This window comes from Talpa europaea, assembly GCF_964194135.1.
Source record: "Talpa europaea genome assembly, chromosome: 15".
In the NCBI taxonomy this organism is placed as follows: Eukaryota; Metazoa; Chordata; class Mammalia; order Eulipotyphla; family Talpidae; genus Talpa; species Talpa europaea.
Genome location: NC_140083.1, coordinates 27,152,773 through 27,180,491, shown reverse-complemented (window position 1 = coordinate 27,180,491; position 27,719 = coordinate 27,152,773). Strand labels below are relative to the sequence as shown.

The 27,719-nt window shown below is 32.5% G+C and overlaps 1 protein-coding gene across 1 annotated transcript in view; it reads left to right on the top strand.

The window, feature by feature from the left end:
- Positions 1-1,416: 1,416 nt before the first annotated feature.
- PTPRQ (protein tyrosine phosphatase receptor type Q) overlaps positions 1,417-27,719 on the top strand; it is a gene marked incomplete at its 3' end in the record, with an annotated part of 169,603 nt that continues 143,300 nt past the window's right edge. The window contains exons 1-9 of the mRNA XM_084255469.1: positions 1,417-1,573; positions 1,886-1,997; positions 2,650-2,876; positions 5,340-5,409; positions 9,370-9,569; positions 10,541-10,790; positions 12,205-12,333; positions 13,031-13,177; positions 18,823-18,995. Of these exons, the coding sequence (XP_084111595.1) occupies positions 1,517-1,573; positions 1,886-1,997; positions 2,650-2,876; positions 5,340-5,409; positions 9,370-9,569; positions 10,541-10,790; positions 12,205-12,333; positions 13,031-13,177; positions 18,823-18,995 (1,365 nt within the window). The 5' untranslated portion in view covers positions 1,417-1,516. The remainder of the gene's footprint in view (positions 1,574-1,885; positions 1,998-2,649; positions 2,877-5,339; positions 5,410-9,369; positions 9,570-10,540; positions 10,791-12,204; positions 12,334-13,030; positions 13,178-18,822; positions 18,996-27,719) is intronic.

The window sequence follows — 27,719 nt, the reverse complement described above, 5'->3', positions numbered from 1 at the left end:
GTTTTATGTTAAAATTTCTATTATGCAGTGTGTCCTCAGTTTTGTTAGGAAATGTATATTTAAAATATATATCCATTTTTAGTCATCTCTCCTGAAGGGTGTTTAAATGATAAATGGAGTTCAATGATTATTTCCAGATTCTTTTCTTTTGGAAATCACGTTAAATTGGTATGTTTTTCATATGGTTGGCTTCTTAATCTCACTCCCTCTCCCTATATTGTTTGTCTGGAATCTGCTCGAAAGATAAGGCAGAGGGCAAACTTGACTCATTGGCAACCAATCAGAAGAACATTATGTAGAAAACTCCCTTCAAGGAGGAATAGGAAGCATTAACAAAACTTTGGAAACAGTGTATAAAGGTACAAAAAAATAGTTGAAATAGTCAGAACAGCACTTGAATATTTGTATTTAACAATGATAATATTTCATTTGCAATATGAAAACATATTTTCTATTAAAGGAAATATTTAAATTTCCTTCCCGAGCTTAGTATTTATTAGATATACTCACCCTTTAAAATATTTGGCAGGTTTTGCTTATGTTTTATTCACTTACCTTCTCTCTGGCAATTATCCAGGTAATTGGATAAATCACTTGTACTTACTTTGTTTAAAATTAATTCAGTTACTCAATTTGAGCATAAGCTTCAAACAACCTGTTCAAGCAACATATTTTAAAAGATAAAGAATATCCCAGAAACTGATAAATTGATATATTATTGTTAATAATTATACTTAAAAACTAGATATTTTAAATCTATACTTGCCTAATGCTCTACATATGGTGATCATTTTGAAGACTCAATGTTTAATTTAAAGGTAATTCTAGAAATAATTTAAAAGACTCAGTGCTTTCTAACAGTGATTATTTTGAAACTTGATCCTTAGTCTATTGATTTTCATTTTTCCTTTGAAACTTTAGGAGAATAAGTATTTTAAACCTCTGTTTTTAAATATCAGAACCAGAAAAACCCAAGAAACATGAAGTCTTCACGATTTTTACACATTCCTTTCCCCTTTGCTGGAGCCTGCCCTCTGCCTGTGTAGAAGGGTTTCATGTGGATCTGGTTCCTGACAGTGACTGTGTTACTATCAAAGATCTTGGAGGTAGAGAGTATCAGGTATAGTTTTCACTATCATACTTGCAAACCAACTGGTATTTAAATTTGGTCCTAATAGAAAAGTTCTTTATGAAACTTACCCTTTGTCAGTTTTTAAAAAAAATAATATGAAGACAAAACACTTATGCTGAATTGATGAATGTAAGTTGCAGCACCGGTGGACTGTTACCTTAGCAACATCTTTGCCTTTTTTTTTTTTTTTTCAAGTCTACCCTGAACTTACTGCCAGCCATCCAAGGGTTCATGAATAGTTTAACAAAGAAAGGGCAGAGCTATTGAGTAATCCAGGCTCATTAATTGTGTACTTGCCAGGAGGATCTGTCTTTAAATCATTAATGCAGGCAACATTTCTCTCTAGAGCCATCAATGTGATTCCACTGGCTGAAAAATGTAATAATGATGGAGTTTCTTATCATTTTTCTTTTACTTTTTATTGGAACTTCAGAGACACAGGTATTTCATATACACTCTTTATAACCAGGGTTAGACAATGGGGTATAGATTTATTAAGACTAAGTTTATTGTGACTGTGAACTGATAGAAGTACTGATTTAGTCTTTGATAATGCAGTATATTTTATAAATTTTTAGGTAAGTAAATGTGTGGTGAATAAAATATATTTTACAATAAGTGGAACTTGTGTTATTTTAAACAGTGTAGAGTTACATATTGAAGTGTTTTTTTAATTTATTTTTGGTTATGATAGATTTATTATTTTGACTTTCTTTTAGTGTTTTTACACAATTATTTGTTTTGATGTTCTAGGTTGATGTTTCCAATGTTCTTCCTGATACTAGGTATGATGTAACAATTTCTTCCACTTCTGCTACAACATATAGCTCACCTGTTAGCAGAACCATGACAACAAATATAACAAGTAAGTCTGTGTTTTTAATTAGGTTGTTTGGGGTAAGGTATTTGGAATCAATATAAATCTTTTGGATGGAAATACTTATATCAGTGTGCACTGAATGATTGAAAGCAGTTTTGTAATTAAAGCAAAATGAAACAAGAAAGTGATCTGTTTAGAACCTGCACTCAACCAGTTCTTTAGCTTCCTTTACTTTTAAAGAGCAAAGATAATTATTCTACATTTGCTTGTGAGATGCACCAGAGACACTATTACTTAAATAATACAGAGCCATGAAAATAAACTCAAATTTGCTCAGGAAGAATTATTCAGTTTGTAAGACTATTTCTTGTTTGCTTAGTTTTTGTGTATAAGACTTAATCAAGTAGGTTTCTTTTAAAAATGATTTGGCATCAGAAGTATGTTTGGCATGTGATATTTAGTAGCATTCCATTTTTTACATTCTTATAAAAATGTTTTTGATATTCCCCAAATATTTAATCTTTTTTTTTTTTTTTGGGTATCATACCTCTAGGCAGGATAAACTCACTTTTAAGAGTTCATTTATTTTGGGGAGCTTGAAAAGTTTACCAATATGTAACTTTTTTTCCTTAATTAAAGTGTGAAACTACAGTAACTCTTTGAACTTTTAGCAATGTGATTTAATTTATTTTTAAAGAACCAGGGCCTCCAGTTTTCCTAGCAGGAGAAAGAGTTGGATCTGCTGGGATTCTTCTCTCTTGGAATACACCACCTAATCCAAATGGAAGGATTATATCTTACATTGTGAAATATAAGGAAGTTTGCCCATGGATGCAAGCAATGTATACTCAGGTTAGAGCAAAGCCAGACAGTCTGGAAGTTCTTCTTACTAATCTTAATCCTGGAACAACATATGAAATCAAGGTAATTATTTTATCAATAATTACTTAGTATTAAAATCGTCTATCCAATTTTAAAGTGAACTTTCCCCTTGACCTGGCCAAACTTTATAGCTGAACATAGCTAGTGGCTGAAGATCCTTTGGGTCTTAGCCTGAATGCCCCATCCAGGCTTTCAAAACTTGTCCAAACATTGTCATCTTTTTTCATCCTTATGTGTGTGTTTTTAAAATTTATATATTTTAATATTATTGGTGTTTTGATGGTGAGTGGGATATGGTGATGTACATGTGAAAAATTGTGAGTGTGTATCTCTTAATCATATACAGTATTATAAACCAGTATTACCAGAGTACAAATAATACAATTTAAAAAAGAGAAGCATTTGCTTAGTAACTTTTTCAATGATTCAGGTTTAAATGAAAATAATTAAGGGTGTATAAGAAAAAATTCCCACTTTTCCATTAAATTTAAAGTTAGCTTTGTTATTTTTCTTTTAATCCTGTTTTGTGTACTACTTTGAAAAATTTATACTGAGTCAATGTCTCAAAGAGCAATGACTTTAATTCATCTCCACTCAGTAAATATTTCCTGAACATTTATTGTGTCTTTGCATGTATAGAATTATTTTTAGTTCTTTCTAATGTTAAATATATAAAATTTAGCATCTTATTTAAATACTAAATTAAAAAGACCATATAAAGAGCAGTTTTAAATTAGTTAGCCCATGAAACAATGTTTACAGTTAAGAGATATGATATCAGGGAAGAGTAACGTGTAGAAATATCTTCTTTTTTCTATTTCTAACAAAGCATCAATACATCCTATAAGTATTGATGATAATTGCATATAGTGAAAAAAATCTATAATAGCTGTGTAAATATGTGATCATATATAACAAATGACTTTCAAAATGATAAGAAATGATGGAAAAGAGAGATTTTTGTTTGTTTTTTTTTAATTAGAAATATCCCTATTTGTAGAGTCAGAGAAAATAATACAAACTGGAGAAAATATGCATATTGTAGACATCTTCCAAATAAGAAAAGCAAAAAACCAACCTTTGCTTATGCAAAGGGTTCACAAAACCAAAGGTTTGTGATGACAGCTTCATTAAAGAAACATGGGTTTAAGTAGAGGCAATTTTTTTCTAACATCTGAACATGACATAGTGCAGGTTGCATCAATACACAAAAATCCAGTTTCATATGTTGAAATATGCTATTGAAGGTAATATGTAACTTTTAATATGATATAGGAAATTATTACTGATGAAAAGGTGACTGAACCAGTCTCATTCTGCTCCAATCTATTTCTAAGGACTTCGCATTTTTATTTCTTTGAATTTTCTTATTTCAGGTCTATAGGGAAAACTCCTTACACTTTTTTTTTATCCCAAGCTTTATAAATCATTGTTGTGACCTTTACATTGTTCAAATGTTAGCCATTGCAGAATTCCCAAGGGTAGTTGCCATGGTACACTGGATATCTTCAAATACAGATATCAAATCTATATTTGGGGAAAATCCTTCTAAGTACTTTACATATGTTATTTCATTTAGTCCTCAGAAAGGTCCTATGGCATAGATATATTATTTATTTCTATTTGAAGAAGAAGGAAAATGTGCTTTAGAGCATTGAAGAAAATTGCCCAAAGCTACTCATTTGGGAATTAGAAGAACTATAATTCTGCTAAGTGAGACCAAGGCTGTCTCACTCCAGTTATGGCATGTGGAAGAGTTCAAAAGTTTTGTTCTCTGTTAGGAAAGTTTCTATGCCTATTGTAGTATATTTAACTAGACTATTCAAGTCAAAAATAATTTTTTCATCTTTAAAATCGAAAGTGTCTAAATGATTAAGTAGATCTACTTATTTTTAAAATTGTTTTCCTATTTGCCTGATTAGATTGCAGATTCTAATGTTAAATATCATATACATTGTCTCATATCTGTAAAAAAAAAAACCACATGCCTTTCATAGAGTGAACTTAGTGCAAAGAGATATGTTGAGCTTTAGAAATAAGCACAACTTTAACTGAATTTTGGGTCTACCATTTATTCCTGTGTGACTCTGGGCATATGACTTGACCTCTCTCAACCAGTTTTCTAATCTACAGAGTGTTGACAATAAGGTCTCTTATTTTGATTATCTGGATAAAAGGAGGTGAGTAAAATCCTTAGTAGATTTCCTGGTGCATAAAATCACTTAATAAGTAGTAACTGCTGTTATTAATATTATTATTGAAAGACTATAATGTTTATTAATTGCTTTACTAGGAATCTGAGAAATCTATTGAATCAGACTATGCTGAAAATATACACTAAGGGGAAGGGGGAATATGGAATAATTACATATTTGCCTTTCATTTTGGGAATAACATAGGAATTAGAGGGGGGAATCATTAACTGATGGACAAGTCAATGTGGTTCTTCCAGACTTTGTTTAATTAGAGTCAAAGTTTGAGTATAATTGTTTTGGTGTATTCTAGGTTGCTGCTGAAAACAGTGCTGGCATTGGAATATTTAGTGATCCATTTCTCTTCCAAACTGCAGAAAGTGGTAATTTTTCTAAATCATTTATTCTAAATAAACATAGTTTTGAGTTTTTATCATTTAAAACAACTATAGAATATAACAATATCTGACTCCAAAATACATAAAATTTTCAAAAGTGTGACCTTTTAATTTACTTTGAGTCTACATGGATAGTTAATTTATTCATTAATATACATATATATATTGTCCTTTCTGATTATAAAAGCAGTATTATTTTAGAAAACTTTTAAAAATGAAAATGAGAAACAGTGGAAATTATCCATGTCCCCATTATATTATAATTCCTGTTACCATTCTGTTACATGTTTATCTGCTCTCCCCTCTCCACCCAATAAATATATGCCTTTGTGACTATGTATTAATGAAAGTAGGCTTCTGCCATGTATGCAAGTTTATATCTTTTCCTCCTAATGTCTTTATCATGAACATCTTTATGATATTAGACTTTTGGAAAGAATGGATTTTAATGGTTATCACATTTTTCCACATCATCCAGTCATTTATCAAACAAATTTAAGACAGCTTCATTCTTCTACACATTCATTCTTGATGTCATCCTTTATCCTCTCTCTCAAAGCACTCTGCTCTATCAACAAAACTTACCAGTACTATATCAAAATGTATCCTGAATTTCACTATCCATTATAGCTAGTCAATCTATCCAACCCATTATCATTTCCTGCCTGAATGATTGAAAGTCTCTTGACTGGTTTTCCTCTTTCCAACTTTAACTATCTGCAGTTTGTTCTCCCTACAACAGTCACATCATCTTTTGAAATATAAGCCAGATCATGTTACTTCATTCACCCTTACATGACGCCTTTTGTGTACAGAGTAAGACTTAAGTCTTTCCCCGGTCTACACGCCCTAACTTCTCTTGCCCCTCTCTATGTCCAACTTGCCATGCTTCTTTCCCTCCAGCTACTCCAGCCACACTGACCTTCCATCTTAGGCTCATTACGCTCTGCACAGCCCCTTTGCCTGCAATGCCTTTTCCACTAAATATCCATAATCTGCTCTAGCCTAGTTAGTTCAGATTTTATATTTCCTTTCCAGACTACACTTTCTAAAATAGTCCCTATTTCCAACAAATTTATTTTTGTCATTGAATCATCCTGGAATAGTACACATTTACTTCCTTATTTTTTTATTGTGTCTATTAGCCTAGAAGATCATAAGCTTTGTGATAAAAGAAAGTTACTGAATGTGATTTTATCTGTTTAATATTCTGCCATTCATTTATAATAGCAAAAAGTTAGAACCAATAAATAGAAACATGGTTAAATAATGGCATCTCCATATCTCTAGTCAATCACACATATTTTCTGCAGAGCTTATATTCTAATGGGTTAAAATAAACAAATTAATGATTGACCATGTCTACAGATCTGCATCTATAACTGTTCTATATATTCAAAGAAAAAAAAATCTTCCAGTAGTCCACAACCAAGGGGAAACTTGAAACAGGCCATGTGGGTGGAGAGGGTGATGAACAATGTTACAACAACATGCAGTCAGCTTTGTGTTCTTGCCCCTATTTGAAACTCCATCTGAAGAAGCATCTAGAGAATCAAGCATAACTTGATTCAATTGAGATTCAGAGACCATTCTGGAAAATATTTAAAAATAGAAATTAACGATTCATGAAGTTCAATTTACTCTTGTTGATTTTGAACTTATTGTCTTCAGTGGTATCAGCACAACTAAATTTCAAACAGGAATATTATCATTTTAAAATTAAAATATTCACAAAGATATAAAAGCACAACTTACTATGTGTTTGGTTATAGGATAAATAATTAGAATGATTTTTAAATGACATAGCACAAAGGTTTCTTTTGTAATGTCATGGCTTATTAGCCTCTCAGTGTGGCATATGCATGTTATGATTTTAAAATGATGGTGTTTTCAATTTTATATATCTTCTACTTCTTGCTAACTGAAATAATTTTTAGAGATATTAATTCTCTTAGAAAATTGGGGCCTCCTTAGTGGCCTAGAGTTTAAGTCTCAGGACTGTCACTGCTAAGGACTGAGTTAGATCCCCGGCCAGGGAGGTGACCCACATGGCTCAGCAGACCTCTCCTGTCTTACCTGCTGCTCTCCTCAGCAGCATATTTCAGGAAATCCACCTGTTCTGCTCCCCACAGTCTCTGATGAGTCCTCTCACCCCCTGCACCTCTGACCTTTACCCCAGTTCTTTTGCCACACATGCAAAAAAAAATCATGATTGGGAGAAAATGGAGAAAATCTGAGATGTATTAAAATTAGAATGAGAACCGTACTCTGTTTCTGAGTTGCTGTGTGTTCTTGGAACACACAGTTCTTGGTTTATACAATAAACCCTCCTGCCCGATCTTTCCTCCCTTCTTTTATAAACATGAGGAGGTAAAAATTTGTAGTTTAACTAGATTTTATTATATCAGACTCTGCATCTCTTTATGTTGCATAGACATGATTTAAGGAATATTTCTGTGGAATAAATAAGTTGCCTTTATTATTGTGGATCCAGAAGTAATACCTTTCTTCACAAATATAGATAATTCCTACGAGGACTATATTAATCAGTCAGTTATACCATACTAAGTTAATAATCAATCCACAATCATGATAAGATCATTTTTTAAACCTTCCATATAGCATTATTTTAGCAAATGTAGAATTTATTTTATTCTTAAAGTACTAAAAATATCCCTGGCACCTTCATTGCTAAGTTAGCAATACAGAAGTCTCTGTATTGGATGTTTAGTTCTTTCCTGGTTCAAAAAAAATGTGTGTTTTGTATAACATACACTTTGAAAAGTTGTAGTATATTCATGTACTTGTATATTTATGCATGTCTCTTGTCTGTATGTTTTTAAAGGATATGAAAGATACTTCTGTAATGATGAAATTACTTTATAACAGAACATTTTGGTACTTCCATTTTAAATCCTTACTAGGATAAGAATATTAAATTTACTCTATAAATATCAGGAGATAATAGGATTTGGGTACATGGAAGTTCAGAAGTAGAAATTAGAATATTTAAAATAGGAAAAGAGCTGCCAGCTAAGAAAGAGTCAAAATTTGTCATTACACATAAAATCAGAAAAGGAACAAACACACAGATACATTTTATTGAGAAAAAATAATTTAAAGCAAGTTAATAAAATATCTTTTTCACTAATTGTTATTTAACAAATTTAATTATTTTCTGTGTATTTAATGTTTTTGGTCTACTTTTCTATTCTTAAATTATGCTTTAGAATTTAAAAGTTTGGTTACTTTATAAATTCAAATTTATATATACTTGAGTATTCCCCTAAGGCTGTCATTAAGGTCCATTTGGAAATGTGTCAACTTGTCATAATTTGTTATTGATATATATTTCAGGCATACGTATAAAATTTTGCATAATTTACACAAAAAAAGCAATTTTATTTTATTTTTATGTAGCAGGACTGGGGTGTAGGCCAGAGGTACAGTGGTGGGGGTGGTGAGAGGATTCACAAGATACTGAGTAGGGAGCAGAACAGGTAGATTTACTGAAATACACTGCTGAGGGGGAGCAGCGGGCAAGACAGGAGAGGTCTGTCCAGCCATATGTGGGTTAGCTCCCTGGCCAGAGATCTAACTCAGTCCTTAGCAGTGATAGCACTGAGACTTAACCATAGGCCACCAAGGAGGCCCCAAATAAGCAATTTAAAAGTGGATTAAGATTAATGACAAATTTTATTTCTTATGATTCCCAGCATCATATATTTAATACTTTTCCTTTTTTCGTTTATTATATTTTATCCACCCAAGAGACATTCAAGTTTAAAATCTTTAGTATCAAAGAGTTACAATATTATCATTAACCTTTTTAAGCTTTAACTGATTCCATTGACCATGGTAAAGTTCACATCACAAGATTATATAATTGCTACTCTAAATTTTTAAGTGTTTTTCCTCTCTTTAAACCCCCTTTTACTTCTACAGCTCCAGGAAAAGTAGTGAATCTCACAGTGGAAGCCTTTAACTATTCAGCAGTAAACTTGATTTGGTATTTACCTCGACAACCAAATGGCAAAATTACCAGCTTCAAGATTAGTGTTAAACATGCCAGAAGTGGGATAGTAGTGAAAGATGTCTCTATCAGAGTAGAAGACATACTGATGGGGAAATTGCCAGAATGTAATGTAAGTATCATTGAACACTGTATTTCAAAACTTTTAGGTAAACATATCTTCAAATTTCTGGTATTTGGATACTGTGTATTTTACCAGTGTGGTTATTTACTTATAGTACTAGGTCATATTATATTATTCACAATTGGCTTATATTCAAGGTAAAATAAGAAAGAAGAATTTAAAACTGAGATGTCAAAATCATTTAGGGAGTTCAGAAAAGACTTTTTCAAAGGAGTAACATTTGTGAATTGTCTTGAAATAAGGACTGATAGAGTATGTGAGGGTGGAGAATACTTTATAAAGCTCTGAAGTAGGGAAGTGTGAGATATCGGAGAAAAGAGAATATTTCCTGAGACAGGAGGAGAGGGGAGGGGAAGATTCAGTTAAATATGTGGAAGTAAATGTTTTTGTGTGTAGTATCTTTGAAAAATCATTATTCATTATTCTAATCCTTGCTGGGAACTCCTTGGAATTACTGTAATAGTAATTTTTCAAAAATAGCTTTGTTGATCTTTGTGATATTATTGATAGAGAAACATCAAATCAAAATTACTTTTGTTTTAAATTCTTTAGGTTACAGAAGTTTCAAATCTTTTAAAAATTGGGATCTATTTTTAATACATACACATATTCCTATACACATAGATACAACACATACTCTATTGATTTTATCTTTTGAGTATTTATGAAAATATGATAATTACAGTAATAAAGTGACCTGTGATTGAAATTTCACGAAAGGAAAATATATATTTCATCCCTTTGATTTTTGTATTTTTAACATAAATTTAACAAATTCTTACTAGTGATTTTGTTATAATTTTCCCTTTACTCTAAGCCACTTGAAATATATATATGTGTATATATACACACACAATTTAAGAATAATATTTGTATTGTAAATGAAAGAAAATTATGTTTCTAATGTTCATCAAGAGATATTACATGACTTTTCCATGGATTTTGACTTTACTCACTAGGAGAATAATGAATCATTTTTATGGAGTACTACCAGTCCTTCTCCAACACCTGGGAGGGTTACACCTCCAACGCGAACCACATATTCTTCCAGTTTGCTGGCCTGGAGTAAGATAAGCTCAGTCTGGAAGGAGCCTATCAGTTTTGTGGTGACAAATCTGAGACCATATACAACATACCTTTTTGAAGTTTCTGCTGTTACAACTGAAGCAGGTTATATTGACAGTACTATTGTCAGAACACCAGAATCTGGTATGGTTTCATTTTTTTTAATAGAAAAAAGTGAATTATTTATGGACTAATCTTTCATTTTTTTCTCATGTGTATTTCTCTGTTAAAACTTCCTTTCAGTAGCTTCCCTATTCTCCACCCCCAGCATCTTCAGTTTCTAGGCTCTTTTGTAATACTAACTTAAGAATCTAAAAGATTAAGGCATAAAGGATCTTGAGCTAAGAACCATGCTCCTAAATTTACTCTTTATCATTCTGTGATATCAGCAATTTTTTATAATCATAAAAAATTTTATGATTATAAAAAATTGCCCTTCTACATCTTCTACAATCACATATTCTCTTCTCTCACTGACATTTGTTGCCAAATGTGAGGATAATACCTGTAGCAGCAGACATAGCCTGTTAACATTTCAGTATCAGATAAAAACAGTAGTTAAAAAAGACATATATCCTCTTTGCCCTGTAGTTTCCACCTATAAAAAATGGAGACAGTAATCATACCTTCATTATGGCAGTGGTGTTAGGATTACATGAGTATAATTAGCTATTATTGTTATTACTGTTAAATTTTAAATTCTAAGAGTATGTACTTCTAGGTATGGGTATGTGTATATTTAATTATGGCATTAATAGTTTTATGGCAATAGAGAGATAGGTGATACTGACATTTTGATAACTTTTGAGAACACTGAAAGTTATTATTGGTAGGGTATTTTCATGAAAGCACAGTATTTATTTTCTGATAACAAAGCTGTCAACCCCATCATTTTATTGCATATATTTTTGAGGTTTTTCTTGATTTAAAATGTCATTTTTTAATCATTCCTTTTCCCTCTTCCATACTTCTTACCTCTTTTTCTCCAATAAAAATCATTAATTTCATGAGAACCAAAAAGTGAACTTTTCAGCACTAAATAAAACTAGTAATTGTTGCAAATAGCAAGTTTATTTGATAATCCAGCAGGTTTCATTCAAATTTGTCAACTACAGGGCCTCCCCTGGTGGTGCAGGCAGTTGAGCACTGCGCTCTGAAGCTGTCCACAGCCTCTGCAGCGCTGGTTCAATCCTGGCCAGTCGGCGAGGGTCCCACATGGAGAGCAGACCTCTCCCTTCTCACCCCTGCTCCCCTCAGCAGTGTATTTCGTCAGTCTGCCTGTTCTGGTCCCTGCTCTGTCTCTGGTGAATTCTCTCGCCCTCCCATGCATCTGGCCTGTACTCTGGTTCTTATATAAATAAATAAAATAAATCTTTAAAAAAGACAAAACATATTTGTCAACTATATTCTTTTTTCGTTTTTCTTGAGTTAAAAAGACCCTTTGCCTTTAGTGTGGCATTGTATTTTCTATCCAGCTTTGGGCTTATGATGTGTATTTAGTAAGGTATTTTTATTTTTAATTTGTATCTATTACTGATTTATTCTGTAATCATTTTAGTGCCTGAAGGACTACCACAAAATTGTGTGACAGGCAATGTCACAGGAAAGTCCTTTTCAATTTCATGGGATCCACCAACTATAGTAACAGGGAAATTTAGTTACAGAGTTGAATTATATGGACCAACAGGTAGGTCTAATTGATTTTGTGTTTACCTTCTGGAGTAAAAATTATAGAAATGTCGCTACTATTCAACTTTTAAAAAGTATCAAGCTCTTTTTAGAAGACCCTATAGAAAAATAGGAAGGTGAGACCTTTTCAGAGAGTTAACTTTTGGGGTGACTACAATGGAATAGAAACAGTGTTCTTAGAGGTGAGCAATATATTAGCTAAAGCAGAAGTTGAAAGAGCTAGTCAAAGGTAAAGTTGAGCATTTAAAGAATTTTGATAATGGTTATTGAGGAATTTTGCTCAGCAAACGAACTAGAAATGTTTTCTAAATATATCTTTCCATAGCAAATAATGAGAATATTTACATTTTCATTGACTAAATTTATGTCAAATACTGTCACATTTCTTACACTAGTAAAATCTATGTTCCTATTAAAATGTCAAAAAATAGCTTAGTAATTCATAGGGTTTTATGATTTAACAAGTCGTTTTAAGCATTGTAAGATTTTAATGTTCTTTCCATTATTTTAATCAAAGTGAAATCAGTGTAATACTAAGCTAAATGTTTTAAATATAATCATTTAAAAATTGTAACTCAAAAGCATTAGTGCATAGATTAACACTCTAGTTAACTCTCTTGGCTCTATTCTCAAATGTGAGGATGGTTATATCCTTGATGAGAAATTAATCTGTAAGTGTGATTTGCTTTCTGCAGGTCGGATTTTGGATAATAGTACAAAAGACCTTAAATTTGCATTCACTAACCTAGTACCATTTACAATGTATGATGTGTATGTTGCGGCTGAAACCAGTGCTGGAATTGGACCTAAATCAAATATTTCAATATTCACTCCTCCAGAAGGTAAGACCTTCTCCTTTATTGTGCTAATGAGGTATTTTTGCTCTGCTTTCAAGTTTTATTGCATTTGTTAAACATGATATTAGAAGCTATTTGGTTTATATTTACTTACTTCATGTTAATTCTTTATCAGATTATCTAATATATTCTGAACATGTGTTCATCAAAATATAAAACTCATATCCTTCTTAATAAGAGAGACTGAAGATCAAGTAAGATTATGAAACATTATATGCCCTATCTGTCTTTTGGAGATTTACAATGAATATTAACAAACCCTCCAAAAGTTTTAAAGTAAACAAACACTTTTAATATTATTTAATCCACAATTTTTAGTGTAGAATATATTTTGGCCACAGAATAATGCTCAAAAGAGTCTGTATATCTCCAATGCCTACAACAAATATCTTTATAATCAAAAGGGCATTCTAAGCAAGTGAGAATTCCTGGAGGGTGCATAAAACAAATTTAATACAATATGCTGAAATATGAAAACAACATTTCTCTTAAGGAAATTTTCTATTTATACATATTAAATATCACACCTTTTCACTATAGTGTTTAAAAATGTTATAACACATTTTCATAGCATATTTTCTTGCTCTACAACATGTTTGCTAAATACTCTTTTTCAATTTAGATTATAATTATTAAGAATACAGTAATTTTTACAACCATATTAACACCTGAAAATATTTCCAGAATTTATTTGTGTGATAGCAAATACACAGTAACTCATGAATTACATAGTCATCAAATACACACCACTCATAATTTGGACATACATTCATGAGGTAGCATTCAAGTATTTGACCACTAGAGGGCAGCAACTATTAGGTAATTTTGTTCTACTTCAAAGAATAATTGACCCTTGTTAATATTTTGATGTTGTAAGAACATAAAAATTATGTTTTATGTCATTTTCAAATGAAAATCCTAATGTGTATATTGTTTCAATACACGAATGAAGAAGGAGATACATATTCATAAGCAAGATGTTCTAACTTTTTCATATTGAAAGTTTTGCATTGTCTTTCTATCAGAAGATTCTTAGCTTTATCTGTCTTTTCCATTAGCCCTTCAATTTTCCCCATTTCTACCTACAAACTGCTCTTAAGCATTTCCAGAAAAGCTAGAGAGACTTATGGATAGTGATCAAAGAGCATAGAGACTTTGAGTTTGATCTAAATAACATTTTGAAATTATACAGTCAAATTAATCAATAAATTTCTTTCCTTATGTATATAATTAAATAATATTGGTAATTTTGTCTTCTTCCCAATACATCCAGTTTTGATGTCCCTAAACTGAGTCCATAATTTAAGTTTATTGTTTTAGTGCCATTATACTTGTCATACATTTGATTAAAAAAAAATAAGGAAACTATATTGCCACATAAATGCCATGTGTTTATTTTGAATGTTATTTAAACATAAACTTCCCTCTCTCTATTTTTTGAACATTTTATTGATAAAATAATGGGTAGAATTTTAAGCATATGTTCCATATATTTCTCATGGGTTATTTTTACACCAAATAATTTTGAGTCCATGATCCATATAACAATAAATTAATTCTGAGTTATATCCTACTGCTTCTTAAACCACTCGTTATAGATCACGTCCAGTGGCTCTCAGATGGGTCCACTGGCAACAGACTGGCTCCATTAAGGGCAGGAGAGCTGTGGTTCTTACCTTTCCATCACCCCCTCCCTCAGTGGAGTTCTCTAGGGGTAGTTGAGCCTTAGGATGTGCTTCCATGGAATGCTGTGGCAAATGCAGTGAATGTAGCTTTCTACTTCTGACAACACTAATTAATCCTGGTCCCACTAATTAAAACTTCATAATAAAAGAATCTTTAAACTATATGAGAACAATGTAATTACACACTAGAAATATATACTTTCAATTAAAGTTGATATTTTAATTTTAGATTATTCTTTTTCATTTATTAATACAAAAGGGTTCTTTGTATTCTAATTAAGGTCACAATTTATTTTCTTTGCCATATTTAAAAGTAATTTTTAGTCTGTTTAAAATTTAATTAGAAGCAGTGTTTATTAGTATCTTCTGAAGCAAGTGGTATTCTAACAAAATCTCCAGATAGTCATAGAACCCAGCTCCAGATTCCAGGACAGGGGTAGGGGCACAGGTGAAGTTGCCCTCATTCAGTTCTAACTCTGAAAACCTTGACAAAGTCATCAAAATTATGGCAGGGCTTGGGGAGTTGCTTATAAGAAAAGTTTTAACACAAAGTATATGATTAAAGCTTTCTCAAACCATAGCTTTAAAAAGATGTTGAATTGATCTCATATAGAAAATGATATATGCTATCACAAATAATGGGGCTGGTTTGTTAACACTGATAATGTTATGGTACAAGTCTACCTTGAACATCAAAGAAAGTCAATGTCATGTTATTATAATAATTCTATATCTTTAAAATAAATTTTCTACATTCCCTTAATATTTAACAGATTTCTTTTATATATAAATATGTTTATAATGTTACATTGGCTTACAATACCATATATGATTCAGAAATATAGGATCCCACCTCTTCAGGTGTATGCTACCACGCTACACCCACCACCAAGGCACCCATAGTCCTCACCATAGTCTATTGTGCCCCTAAGCATTTCTTTATGTAGGCATGAAGGAGAGATGATTTTTGGAAAAAAATAGTTTAATAATTGCCAGTGTTACCAAATATCTATTCCAAAATTAGGCAATGTTGTTGAATTCATAGAGGCACATTTTCTCATTATTGGAGAAAAAAAATTTAGCTCATTATGGAGCTAAAAAAATCATAAGTAAATTTTGTTGTTTCAGCATCCCCTAATAGCTTTTCTGTCATTAATGGCAAATATTCAATAAGAAGTTTAGCACCATTACTTAAAAAACGAGTATTGAAATCAATACTTACTCCCCTCACTTGGCCTCTGAGGTTTGAACGTGCCAATTTCTGCATATAGTAGTACAAGTTTTGTAAGGAAATTACTAAGACTGATAGCGTTGTGTTTTTAAGGATTTTCAGTGATTTATTTTTCAATCTATTTTTCTCAAATGTACTTCTAATGGAAGTTTAATTTGCTAGATAATGGCAAAGATTATTTTTGAATGTTTTCTTTATCCTAATGTAATTTGCTTCATTTTATTTTTCCTAACAGTTTTTCAATTGAAACTTCAAACTATTTTGAATATTTTGTACCAATTATATGTTTACACGGTGTCTCATATATTAGTAGCATTTATAGATACATTGACTTGAGAGTGACTCTTTGGTAGTCCCTGTGGACGACACCTTCAGAATTGATGTTGAACCATGAATAATTGTCTTGTGTGTTTGATTTTCTTTAGTTAATTTGGTATCAATATTAAAGGAGTTTGATCTAATCCACACTTCTCTGGTTTCCCCATAAGAACTGTGGTATAACAGATCAAGTATCTTTCTAAAGACAAGACACAATGCTGTCTACTCCATTTCCTTATCCCCTAAGCTTTTTCTTCTTTCATATAAAAAACAGAGAGAGCAAGATAGGTTTACAGTCATTCTTATGCAAGTTTGAGATACATTTTTTGAGTAATATAGAACCCACTTAATCTTTACTTGGATTGTAATTTTAGATGCCATCCACAAAACTTAGACTGTTTGGAAGTTATCTTGTAAATTAGATGATGAAGCTGCTAGATTTAACTAGATTTCACTAATAAAATAAGAGACAAAAATGTTTTCTGCTGAACTTGGTTATTTTTGGTAGCTATAGTTGATATTCTACATAAGGTCACATTGAATAGAAAAATGACAGCCTTTTCTATGATTTATGTTATATAATACTGTCTTTGTCTATGAAGAAATTTGCAAATAAAATGTAACAGAAAGATGGAATGAGTTTTTATTCTTTATGTAGCTGTGTTATTTTCACACTACATTATTAACTAGAAAGTGCCTTTGGCCTTGCAAATTGGTAAATATGATGATAAAAACATAACTCCTAGAGACCTTATGTATCAGTGAAATGAAACATGTATTAGGAGTGGAGGGACCTGTACAAAAACTTTATGTATCTTATTTCTCCTATCTTTAAGTGCCTAGTATAGTGATCTTATAAATTTTCTATCTGTTGAATAATGAATGACTGAAACTATCAATCAATCAGTCAGTGATTGTGGGGTACCAGCCTAGAATTCTTTCTTCCTTTAAATGTCAAACTGTTTTTCTTCAGATTAGTACTTTTGTGGTGAGAGCATCAAAAGAGATATACCAAAATGTTTAGCTAACTTCTCTATATAGAGATGTTCTAAAATGTTTTTTATAAAGTTTTGTAGAATTAGCAAATTATAGTTGCATCCATGTTATGATTTCCCATTTGTGAGTAGGGTTTTACACTTGCTGGATCCTAGAATCTTGGCTGCAGTAATCAAATAATACACTCTTAAAACAGGCTGATTTATTATCCATCTAGCCATTAACCATTCAGCACACATTTAGAAGTATTTATGTTGTTATACTGCTTGGAGGCTTTTTTTTTTTTTTTTTACCAATTATTTCTTAAAGACCAAGAACAAAGTTTCATTTAGTGCATGAAAATTCTATATAGTTTAATACAAAGCTAACCTAAGCATAACTATATTCATGAGTTATATGTAATATTTAAGGAAGTTGTGGCATTAATTTTCAGTTCCTTTCTGTTATCTTGAAAGAGACTGGAGTCATTTTCTATTTATATTTACCCTTCATGTGTATTTCTTTTATATGAAGGTGAAATATCTCCATTTAAAGAAATGAATTGAATGTTATTACATCCTGATCATAAAGAAAAATATTTTAATACCACATTTTTCTCTTTATTGAATCAACAGTTTATAAATTATCTTCAACTTTTTGTTCCTTGTAGTTATTTTTGTTGCTAATAAAGTATCACAGGTAAGGAACTATGGGAAGTGGGTGCACTGGCTATTTAGGTCACATACGAGCTATAAATAGAAAGTGGACATAAGCCCAGGGCAAGTTTATCCTGGGTCAATAACTCCTGTAGCACTGACAGGTTTCCTAGATGTCATTTTTGGTGACTTTGAAACTAGAATTTGTTGAAATATTGGGTTTTTATCTTAAACTAATTGTTAATCACTTTTTTAATCACTGCAAAGGGTGAAAACACCTGAAATTTGAGATTTGCATAATTAATTTGTAAAATGAACAAAAATCAACAAATTTTTTACTCTCATGCCATAAAAGATAACTTAATTGAATTTACCAAATACATTTCATTACATTTCAGGTCTTCTGGGTATTATTTTTTGCCATGTTCCTATCATTTTTATAAGGCTTTCAGATTTTCTACTGGGCATTAATCATCTAAAAACATCTTTCTCTAAGGAGTTATCTTAATTTCTTTTGAAATAATGTTATGTTTTAAATTTGGGGAAATGTTTTCATGTTATCCTTTTTGAGCATAATATAGAGAAATTTTAGCAGTAAAATTTGTGTTTTTCAGTTGTGCGATACATATTTAATTGTTAATATAAGTTATTTTAGCCAATTTTCTCATAGAATTGTGTACATATCTTACATTATGAGTCATGAATTTACAGAATAATTTTAGGTTAGGAAATATATTTTTAAATTACCCCCTCATTGTTTTATAGTTCCAGGGGCAGTATTTGATTTAAAACTTGCAGAAGTAGAAGCCACACAAATAAGAATTACTTGGAAGAAACCACGACAACCAAATGGAATAATTAACCAATACCGAGTCAAAGTGCTACTTTCAGAAACTGGCGTAATTTTGGAAAACACATTACTCACAGGAAAAGATGAGGTATTGCACTTTCATTTTACATCTTAGTGAGTCCTTTCTACTTGGTACTGGCCCTGCTAACTCAGGATATTTGCCAGCATTCACATGAAATATTTGACGATCTTTATTATACAAATGAAGTACATTTGGAATATGTTGATAATCTAGTTTGATCACAATGCATTCTAGGACATATATCATTACTTAAGTGCTATTATTCTTTTTCAGTGTATGAAAAATGTTAATTGAGCAATTACAGTACTAAAGGCACTTTCATAAGTGAATATTTTTATGGTAATTCAGCTAGTGAATTGTTTGGAAACTATGGTTACATTCAAACACACCTTCAAAGGTTGTGCTTGAAATTTGGAATAGTTGATAAAGAAAGACACAGAAATTTTATTTTATTTACCTTCTTTTTTTCAATTGACAGATAATTGACTTGTGTTAGTGTGAGGCACATAGCATGATGATTTCATTTACATACATTGTAAAACAATTATAAGTTCAGCCAACATGAATCATCCTCTATAGGTACAATGTGCACCACACCTGATCAAAAAGGACAATCTTTTAATGTCATGTTTTCTCTTTCTTGAATCAAATAAGCAAAGAAAAAAGGCAGAAAATTCTTGTATTGAGAATGTATAGGATTTGCTATTGTAACAACTTTCCTATATAGCATACAGCAGGGTTAGGTTGTTACTATTTGCAAATTAAATACCAAGTACTGATAGTCTAACTAGAAGTTTGTGCCCATTAGCCACTTTCTTCTAATTCCCCCTCTGCCTCTGATAACTTGTCTGACCTCTTTTCATTATGAATGTACTTGATCTTGGTTTTTGTTTTTCTGGATTCCACACATAAATGAAATTATATGGTATTTGTCTTCCTTCACTTAGCATAATGCCCTCAAGTTCCAGCCATGTTGTCTCTCAAATGGTAGAATTTCTTCATTTTTTTAATGATTGAATAGTATTCTATTGGACATACATACCAAAATGTCCTTATCCATTCATCCCTGGCTGGACACAATTTAGTTCCATACATTGGTTATGTATGTAATATATACATATATATTATATGTGTGTGTATACAGAATAATTGTGTATACACACACACACACACACACACACACTTGGAAGTACAGATGTCTTTTTGAGTTAATGTTTTCACTTCCTCTGAATATATTCCCAGAAGTGAAATTGCTGAATTATATGGTAGTTCTATTTTTAATTTTTTTTATGCATTCTCCTTACTGCTTTCCATAGTGGCTGCACTAATTTACTGTCTCACCAACAGAAGCATAGTCATTTTAATAGCTGCTGTGGACAAATGATTATGTTCTGTTTAGTCTTAGGAAGCTAAATTTCCCAGAACTGCCTCATTTAATAAAGAACAAGCCAAGTAAATTTGATTAAAGAAATCAAATAACTAAATGAGATTAAAGTTGTTTTATAGATATAAAGTAAGAGGACAGTGTGTTTGCATCTATTCACACTGAAAAAAATATTATTTCCTATTTTTTCTGTTAGGAAATATAGGTTAACACTGATTTCTCTTCACTGTGTTCATTCATCTCATCCAGCCCGATTTTCACCTGTAAGGACCCTCTTGGCCTTCTGACTAGTTATATCCAGTTACTCACTGCTCTCTGGCACACACACAAAATAAATGTGTTTAGAACCAGTGTGGCAATCACTTGGCCTGGGAGAAAATACCTGTGCTCGTTCCAGAGACAGGAGTAATTGGTGTCTTACTGTGCTGAGTAGGCATCAGTCTTCCTCTCCTGGCAATTATTTGAAAGTTGACCTTACTATGTCTTCAGTGTACTTTGACATTTCAAGACTTACTTCTCCAATTCATTCACCATATCCAGTCTAGGGTTAAACTTTAATCCTATATTGACTCCTTTGCTCTGTGCAAAAGATTTTGAGTTATGATTTCTTGGATATTCTAGTTGACAACGCAGGCAAAGGGCAAAAGCTTAACCCTCGGCTCCTGAAAAGGTCTTAAATTAGATCCATAGCTTTTTTAGTGGTAGGTGACAGGGCTCCCCTTTCTGTTAATGACATCTACTGAATGGCTAGTCACACCTGTTTTTCTATTGAAGCTAAGAATTTGAGCAAAGGCTTTGTGATTCTGCCTCTGCCTATTAGGTCTGCAATTTTTGCAACATAGTAGAGAACATGAGCTTTGGAGCCATACAAATCAGGGCTTCTGACTTGGACAGTGAGAATAGTAAGAATATTTGGGTTTAAACCCTGGTTTTGCCATTACTGAGGATTTGACTTTAAGAATGTTGCCCTGAGCTCTCTGAACTTCAGTTTCCTCTTTTCTAAAATCGGTATTATGAATCCCTGTAACAAAGGTTTGATAGTGAATATTTATTGGGCTAATGTGTGTGAAGAGCTTAGGATTGTACCTCATATGTGCTATGTGCTGTGCTAAATAATTGTGATCTCTTGTGGTTGTTTATCAAGACATTGGATCTTCTACCCTAGTTGGCACTCAATTTAGTTTTCCTTATCCTCTCTCAATGAAAGAAGATTTGATTATTTTATTTCTGTGATGATATCTTCATTAGGTCAGGTCCATTTTTGATATTTCTACTTTTTTTTATATGACTGGTATTTGGCTAAACTTTTAGGAGGTTAATATGGAGAGAGAAATATGGCAGAAGCTCTAACCCCAAATGGAGCTGGGTTCCAGCCCCAGCTCTGAGTCCAAAACTCTGGACAAGTTATTTTGGTGACTTGGTACCTGCATTGGTATAACAGGACTTATATACCCATCTTAAGGGTGGGAAGCAAATGAAAGGACATAAAACCTTTGGCTTAATGTGTTCACTTATTAACTGATTAATTAATTAATTTCCTTCTCTTTGGCATCTTTCTTAGGATCTTTAATTCACTCAAACTTTTCAATATGCAGCCTTCATACTTTGTCTCAAGCATTATTTAAATTCTTGAAATATTATTAAAAGTCACCAGTGACTTCCTAAATGTGAAATATGGTATATATACACTTTTAAACAACCTCATCTCCCTTTTCTCTCCTCAAATATACTTCTCTGACCCCCCAATCTACCTTTTGATACTAATTGCCCCCAATACTTTCTCATTTTTTTGTACTTTGACTATGTAAAATTTTGATCTTGTGCATTTAGAGAGGAAGAAAACAAAAAGTCTAATTATTCTTTACAATTTTCTACCTCTTTCTTTATAAAGGGATTCTAGAGAATTTTGTTTTCAGGCATCTCATTGCACTTTATTTTGATGATCTTGCTGTTTCATTCACTGCTTCCTAGTTACATTATCTCTTGCCTTGCTTTCCATGCTGATTTTTCTCTCGGACACTCTGCATTCCTAATTAAAGTCATTTGTGGGAAAACCCCTAAGGATCATCACATCTAAACTTATTTCTGCCTAAAAAAAAACCAAACAAAAATCTTTCTTGGGATAATAGGTGTTGGTTCATGAGCAGAATGTGGAGATAAAGTTGGAATGAGAATAGATACTAGAGAGACATCCTGGGAAAGTGATGTGAACCTGTGAAGGTTCCCACAGGACACACATAAAGATCTATCCAAGCATTAATAATTTCACTTTTTTTTAAAGATTTATTTATTTATGCATACAAGAACTGGGGTACAGACCAGAGGTGTGGGGGGCGAGAGGATTTACCAGAGACAGAGTGGGGAATAGAACAGGCAGATTGATTGAGGTACACTGCTGAGGGGAGCAGCGGGTGAGTCAGGAGACGTCTGCTGCGCAATGTGGGTAGCTCCCTGGCCAGCCGGGGATCGAACTTGTGCTGCAGTGGCTGCGGACAGCTTCACAGGTTGTGTCTTAACCCCTCGCACCACCAGGGAGGCCCAGAACTGTTATTTTCATTGTAAATCCCTTATCACTTCTTGGTTGTTTATTTTATCTTGTAGCTGTAGATATATAATATCATGATGAAACAAAAAAATAGTAAATAAATTTCCTAGGATAGACTTGATCTGATCTCATCACTTGAGCAATCATATATTGCTCAAGTAGTTAATGTTTGTCACTGGTGGATATGACATGAAAGCTAAATTCTTAGCCAATTGCTATGGCATGGTGGCTGAGAATAGGGCTGGAGAATAGTTAAGGAATGCTTGAGAAAAGTTTACTTTATTGAGTATTAGAAACATAAACAGAATCAAATCTTAAAGAACAGTTCACTCAAATGTGAAGAATGATACAGTATTTTTAAGGGAGTTTTCAAACATATGCTAATTGCAAGTTTTTCTTTTTCTCACTGCTTGATAGCAGCTAAAATCATGCAGTTGTCTATAGTAAAATATAGAAGTGTTTCTTAAGAATAAGTCAAACCTTTTTATTAATTCAATTCAGCAGACTTCCAGTGAGTATAAATTGATAAAGTAGGTATTTAAAAAATAATTAATACTTGAAATTACATTAGCTATAATGAAGATTATTACATGTAGTATTCAGTTGGTTTATTCAGGTGGATTAGGAATTTCACTCTGAAGACTTCTGATTCTTTCACATAAATTCCAAAGATTCCTGAGTAACATATGAGAAGCCTTTCATGTTGATGAATTGTGACATTCCCTAACATAATTGTCTTGACCAGAGACAAGATTTTGCTATCCAGGGGACATTGGGCAATCTCAAGAGACATTTTTCATTGTCACAACTAGGAGAAAGATTCTAGACTAGGGATGTGTTAAACATCCTACAGTGCACAATACAGCTCCTTCCAACAACATTATCTATCACAGAAAGGCAGTGGTGCTGTGGTAGAAACTGTACTAACTCAGTAAGTCCAAAACTTTGGGGAGTTTCAATGGGTCTTCTTCTCTTCAATTTCCCTCATTTCCATTCCTGCTTCTCTCTGCCCCTCCCAACTACTCTCTTTGTTCTGATTCTTTCCTATCATTTTTGTTCTCAAATTGATTTCTTTGTCATATTTTGAAAAATCTGACTAATACCCAATGCCTTTAAAAATTATTGAGCTAACACTGGTTTCTAACACTATAGAAATTTCATGTGTACATTACTGTAATTCAACATTTTTATGCTCTGTAGCATATGCACCCCCAAAAGTCTATATTGGACCCAATGCCTTTTTTTAAAAATGAAGTAACATCTCATAATATTATGTAAGTTTCAATTGTGCTTCATTGAAAAATCAACATGAGAATATTCTATATTAATTTCACCACTGAATGTCCAATTTTATCCATCACCATACCATTGTCCTGAGTTTCTCATTCATAAAAGGACTTTGAATCTGAGTAAATGTTTTTTCCGTGTCTGTGAAGACCATCTGAATTTTGTCCTTCCATTTGCTGATGTGGTGTATCAAATTTATTGATTTGTATATGTAGAAAATTTGAAAAGACCCATCATGAATAATGAAATTGAAAAGTAATCAAAAGCCTCCCATGAAACAAAATCCCAGGACAAAGATGGCTTCAATAATGGATTCTACCAAACTTTCAATGAAGAACTAATATCTATCCTTCTCAAACTCTTCCATAAAGTTAAAAGGAGGGAAAACTTCCAAATGTACTCTATGAAACCAAGATCCGAAACCAGACCAAACCATCACAATAAAACTGTAGACCAATAGCCCTGATAAATATAGATGCAAAATCTCTCAACAAAAACCTAAATACATTAACATGATCAAGTGAATAATATTCCAGGATGCAAGAATAGTTCTACATACACAACTTGATAAATTCTCTTGAATGACTTTATCTTGCTTTCTGACTTTTCTATCTTTGAGTTTATTACAGCAAATTTGAACTCTCTGTGTGTTAAGGGATATAATATTCCTGTCTTTGTGATTGGATTCCAAAGAGTTGTCCTCTCCTTGTGATGTCATTCCCTAGAGCTCTCATTTTTGCCATGTGTTTTTTTTAAATCAATTTTGCTACTTTAAATTTCTCTGCTATTTTTTTTAATATGTGAATCTGTAACTTAGAAAGTTGAACAACTCTTATATTGTCCAGAAAGTAGTGATATGGCTTTATTTGATTTTATTGAATATTTTAGTCCTCTAATGACTTCTGTAGGTATTGAAGTCTCTATTTGTCATTGCTCTGTCAGTGGCAAAGGGAGATGTGTTGAACCTTCCAACTGCTGCTGCAAATGTGTTGTGTGTGTGTGGGGGGTTCATTCTTGAATAGCAATCTGAGTCTTTCCTCTTTGAGGTCCCAGATCTGAGATACTGCTGTCTGTTCACTATCAATGCACTTCACAAGGGCAGGACAATTCCCAAGTGACAAAGGAGAGGAAATATGGTCTAGAATGCCTTCTCTGTTGCCCTCCATATCAGGGTCCTTCTGTCATCATCCTGTTATCCTCACAGGGTGCTGGCCCCAGCTCCTCCTATATTCATGACCTTCACCTGAATATAGGGTGTATGTCTTCATATTGTTTGTGCTTTCACATCCCAAGGGCCCCTGGTTGGACAGACTGCCATATGTATCACCTGCCCCAGACCACAGCCTCCAGGCATTTTTCTTCTCCCCACTCTTGTCCAGTGAAATGTGAATCTCTTTGTGTCCTCTTTTGTATAGTCTGTATTGGTCTGTGAGGTGCAAGTCATGCTTCATTTCACTTAAAGTCACACGATATATGTCGTGTCCCTCTAGCTAATTGTTACATGTTCCTTTAGGAAGCTAAGAAAGGAACTCCCTTTATCATTTTGGTGATGTCACCTCAATAACGTCTTCAAAAAGGCAAAGTGTCAGAAATATTTATAACTTGGCACATGTGGTGATTATTAGTAACATTTTAGATTACTACAAAACTACTATTCAAATAATTGCACTACTTACCGATCTTCCCAATGAATCCCAAAATTTAGGAGAAATTCAGCCAAATTACCCAGGTCTATTCTTATATTAAAATGGTAGATTGTCAACAGAGGTGCTTAACTTAGTTAATTGATGCTATGGTTTAACTATTAATAATTTATACGACATGGGGTATTAAATATTGAAAGGCTTGATCCAAAGTCATAGTTCAGAGGGAATTTCTTTGTACATCCATGTTGTACTTTGTATCGTGTTTTGTCAACAGTAGATTCTCAAAGGGTGCCTGATTGATAGTGGAAACAGCTGTGTTGTCTGGGCATAAACCATTGACTAGAATAGGAGAACATATCTGAATTATGTGTTTGTGATTCATGCCCTCCTAGATATCCTGTTGAAGGCAGAACTGAAGTGAGCATAGGAAGATAGAAGACTTTTAACTTGTCCCATATAAGGTTCCCTATGCAGAATTATTTATCACAGTATTTTTAGAGTTTATAGGTGTCCTGCTTTTCATCACAATACTTTCCTTGGTAAAGATATAAGAAGATTTAGGTAATTTTGTTCACAAATATCATTTGGAAAACTGGAGATTTTCTTGATTCTTTTCTCCATGCTTTTGTTTCTCAGAAAAGTTGATATTTTAATGACCTATCATTTTAGACAGTTAAATATGTTAATTGTTTTAAAATTTCCTTCCTGAGACTTGTTTCTGTGCATCTTTTTTTTTAATGCTAAGTACTTTTATTAATAAGGGCTAGAAGACCTATTTTTGACTTTAGAAGTGAAGACAATCCAAAAATATAAGATAATTAAATGACAGTTGTACCGAAACTTATAAATAAATGAACTTATGAATTATTTGTATGTTCTGAAGGTACAAGAACATGGACAGAGAATAAGTCGAGTAATTTTATTTTAAGAAGGGAAGTTTTGGAAGTAAGTTTGCAGTAGAACTTTAAAAGGAATTGATCAAAACTAGAATAGTTCTTGAAATGCTTTTTTTCCCCCAAAACTATTTTATTTAGAGAAATTTCAAATAGATGTAAAGGAAGAAAACATGCATAATGAGCCCCATATATCAACCAACAGTTAGAAAATTCTGCCATTCTTGCCCCAGGTGTCTCCTGTTGCTGCTACTGCAGATATGTTTTAAAATAAATTCCATACTTCACATTGCTTTCTACCTACATGCCCCACTAAACTCAGTTCTGTAAAACACATTCCCACAACTCACATTTAATAACCAAACCAAACTCACATATATTTGATTATCTTTAATGTCTACATTGATAAGTAGGTTCTAATTAGAATCCAGAACCCACAAGTTGTATTTATTGTTAAGTCTCAGCAACATTTTCATTGTTTAATGTTTAACACTATGTCTAAGATCAGCAATCTACATAAACTGCCTAAAATTATTTAGCCAAAAAAACCTCTTCTCATTTTTGTCAATTATGCTATATGGGAAAGAAAATAGAGAAAAGATCATCCTGTTATTGCAACAAAAACCTCAGTTCTCAATTGTATATACCCATAAATTCCTCTGAATGTTTTCACTTGGATGTCTGCAACTTTGGTGAACTTGACATGTATGAAGTACATTAGGGAATCTAGGAACACTCACGGTTACTTAAAATATTTTTTAGATCCAGAGATAAACTATTATTATTGACATGTATTAAGCTGGAACACAGGTTTCTCACACATTGTGTACATAAGGACACATAGATAATGCGACACACAAACAAACAAACCTCCCCCCCCCAAAAAAAAATAACAACAAAACATTTAAATAAAGCAGTATGCCTAAAACACCTATTTGGGAGTGAACTGTAAAATATCTTAGTCCTGAAAGCTTTGCCTGAAAATGTCTAGTTTTTTTTTTTTAAGATTTATTTATTTATGCACACAAGAGCTGG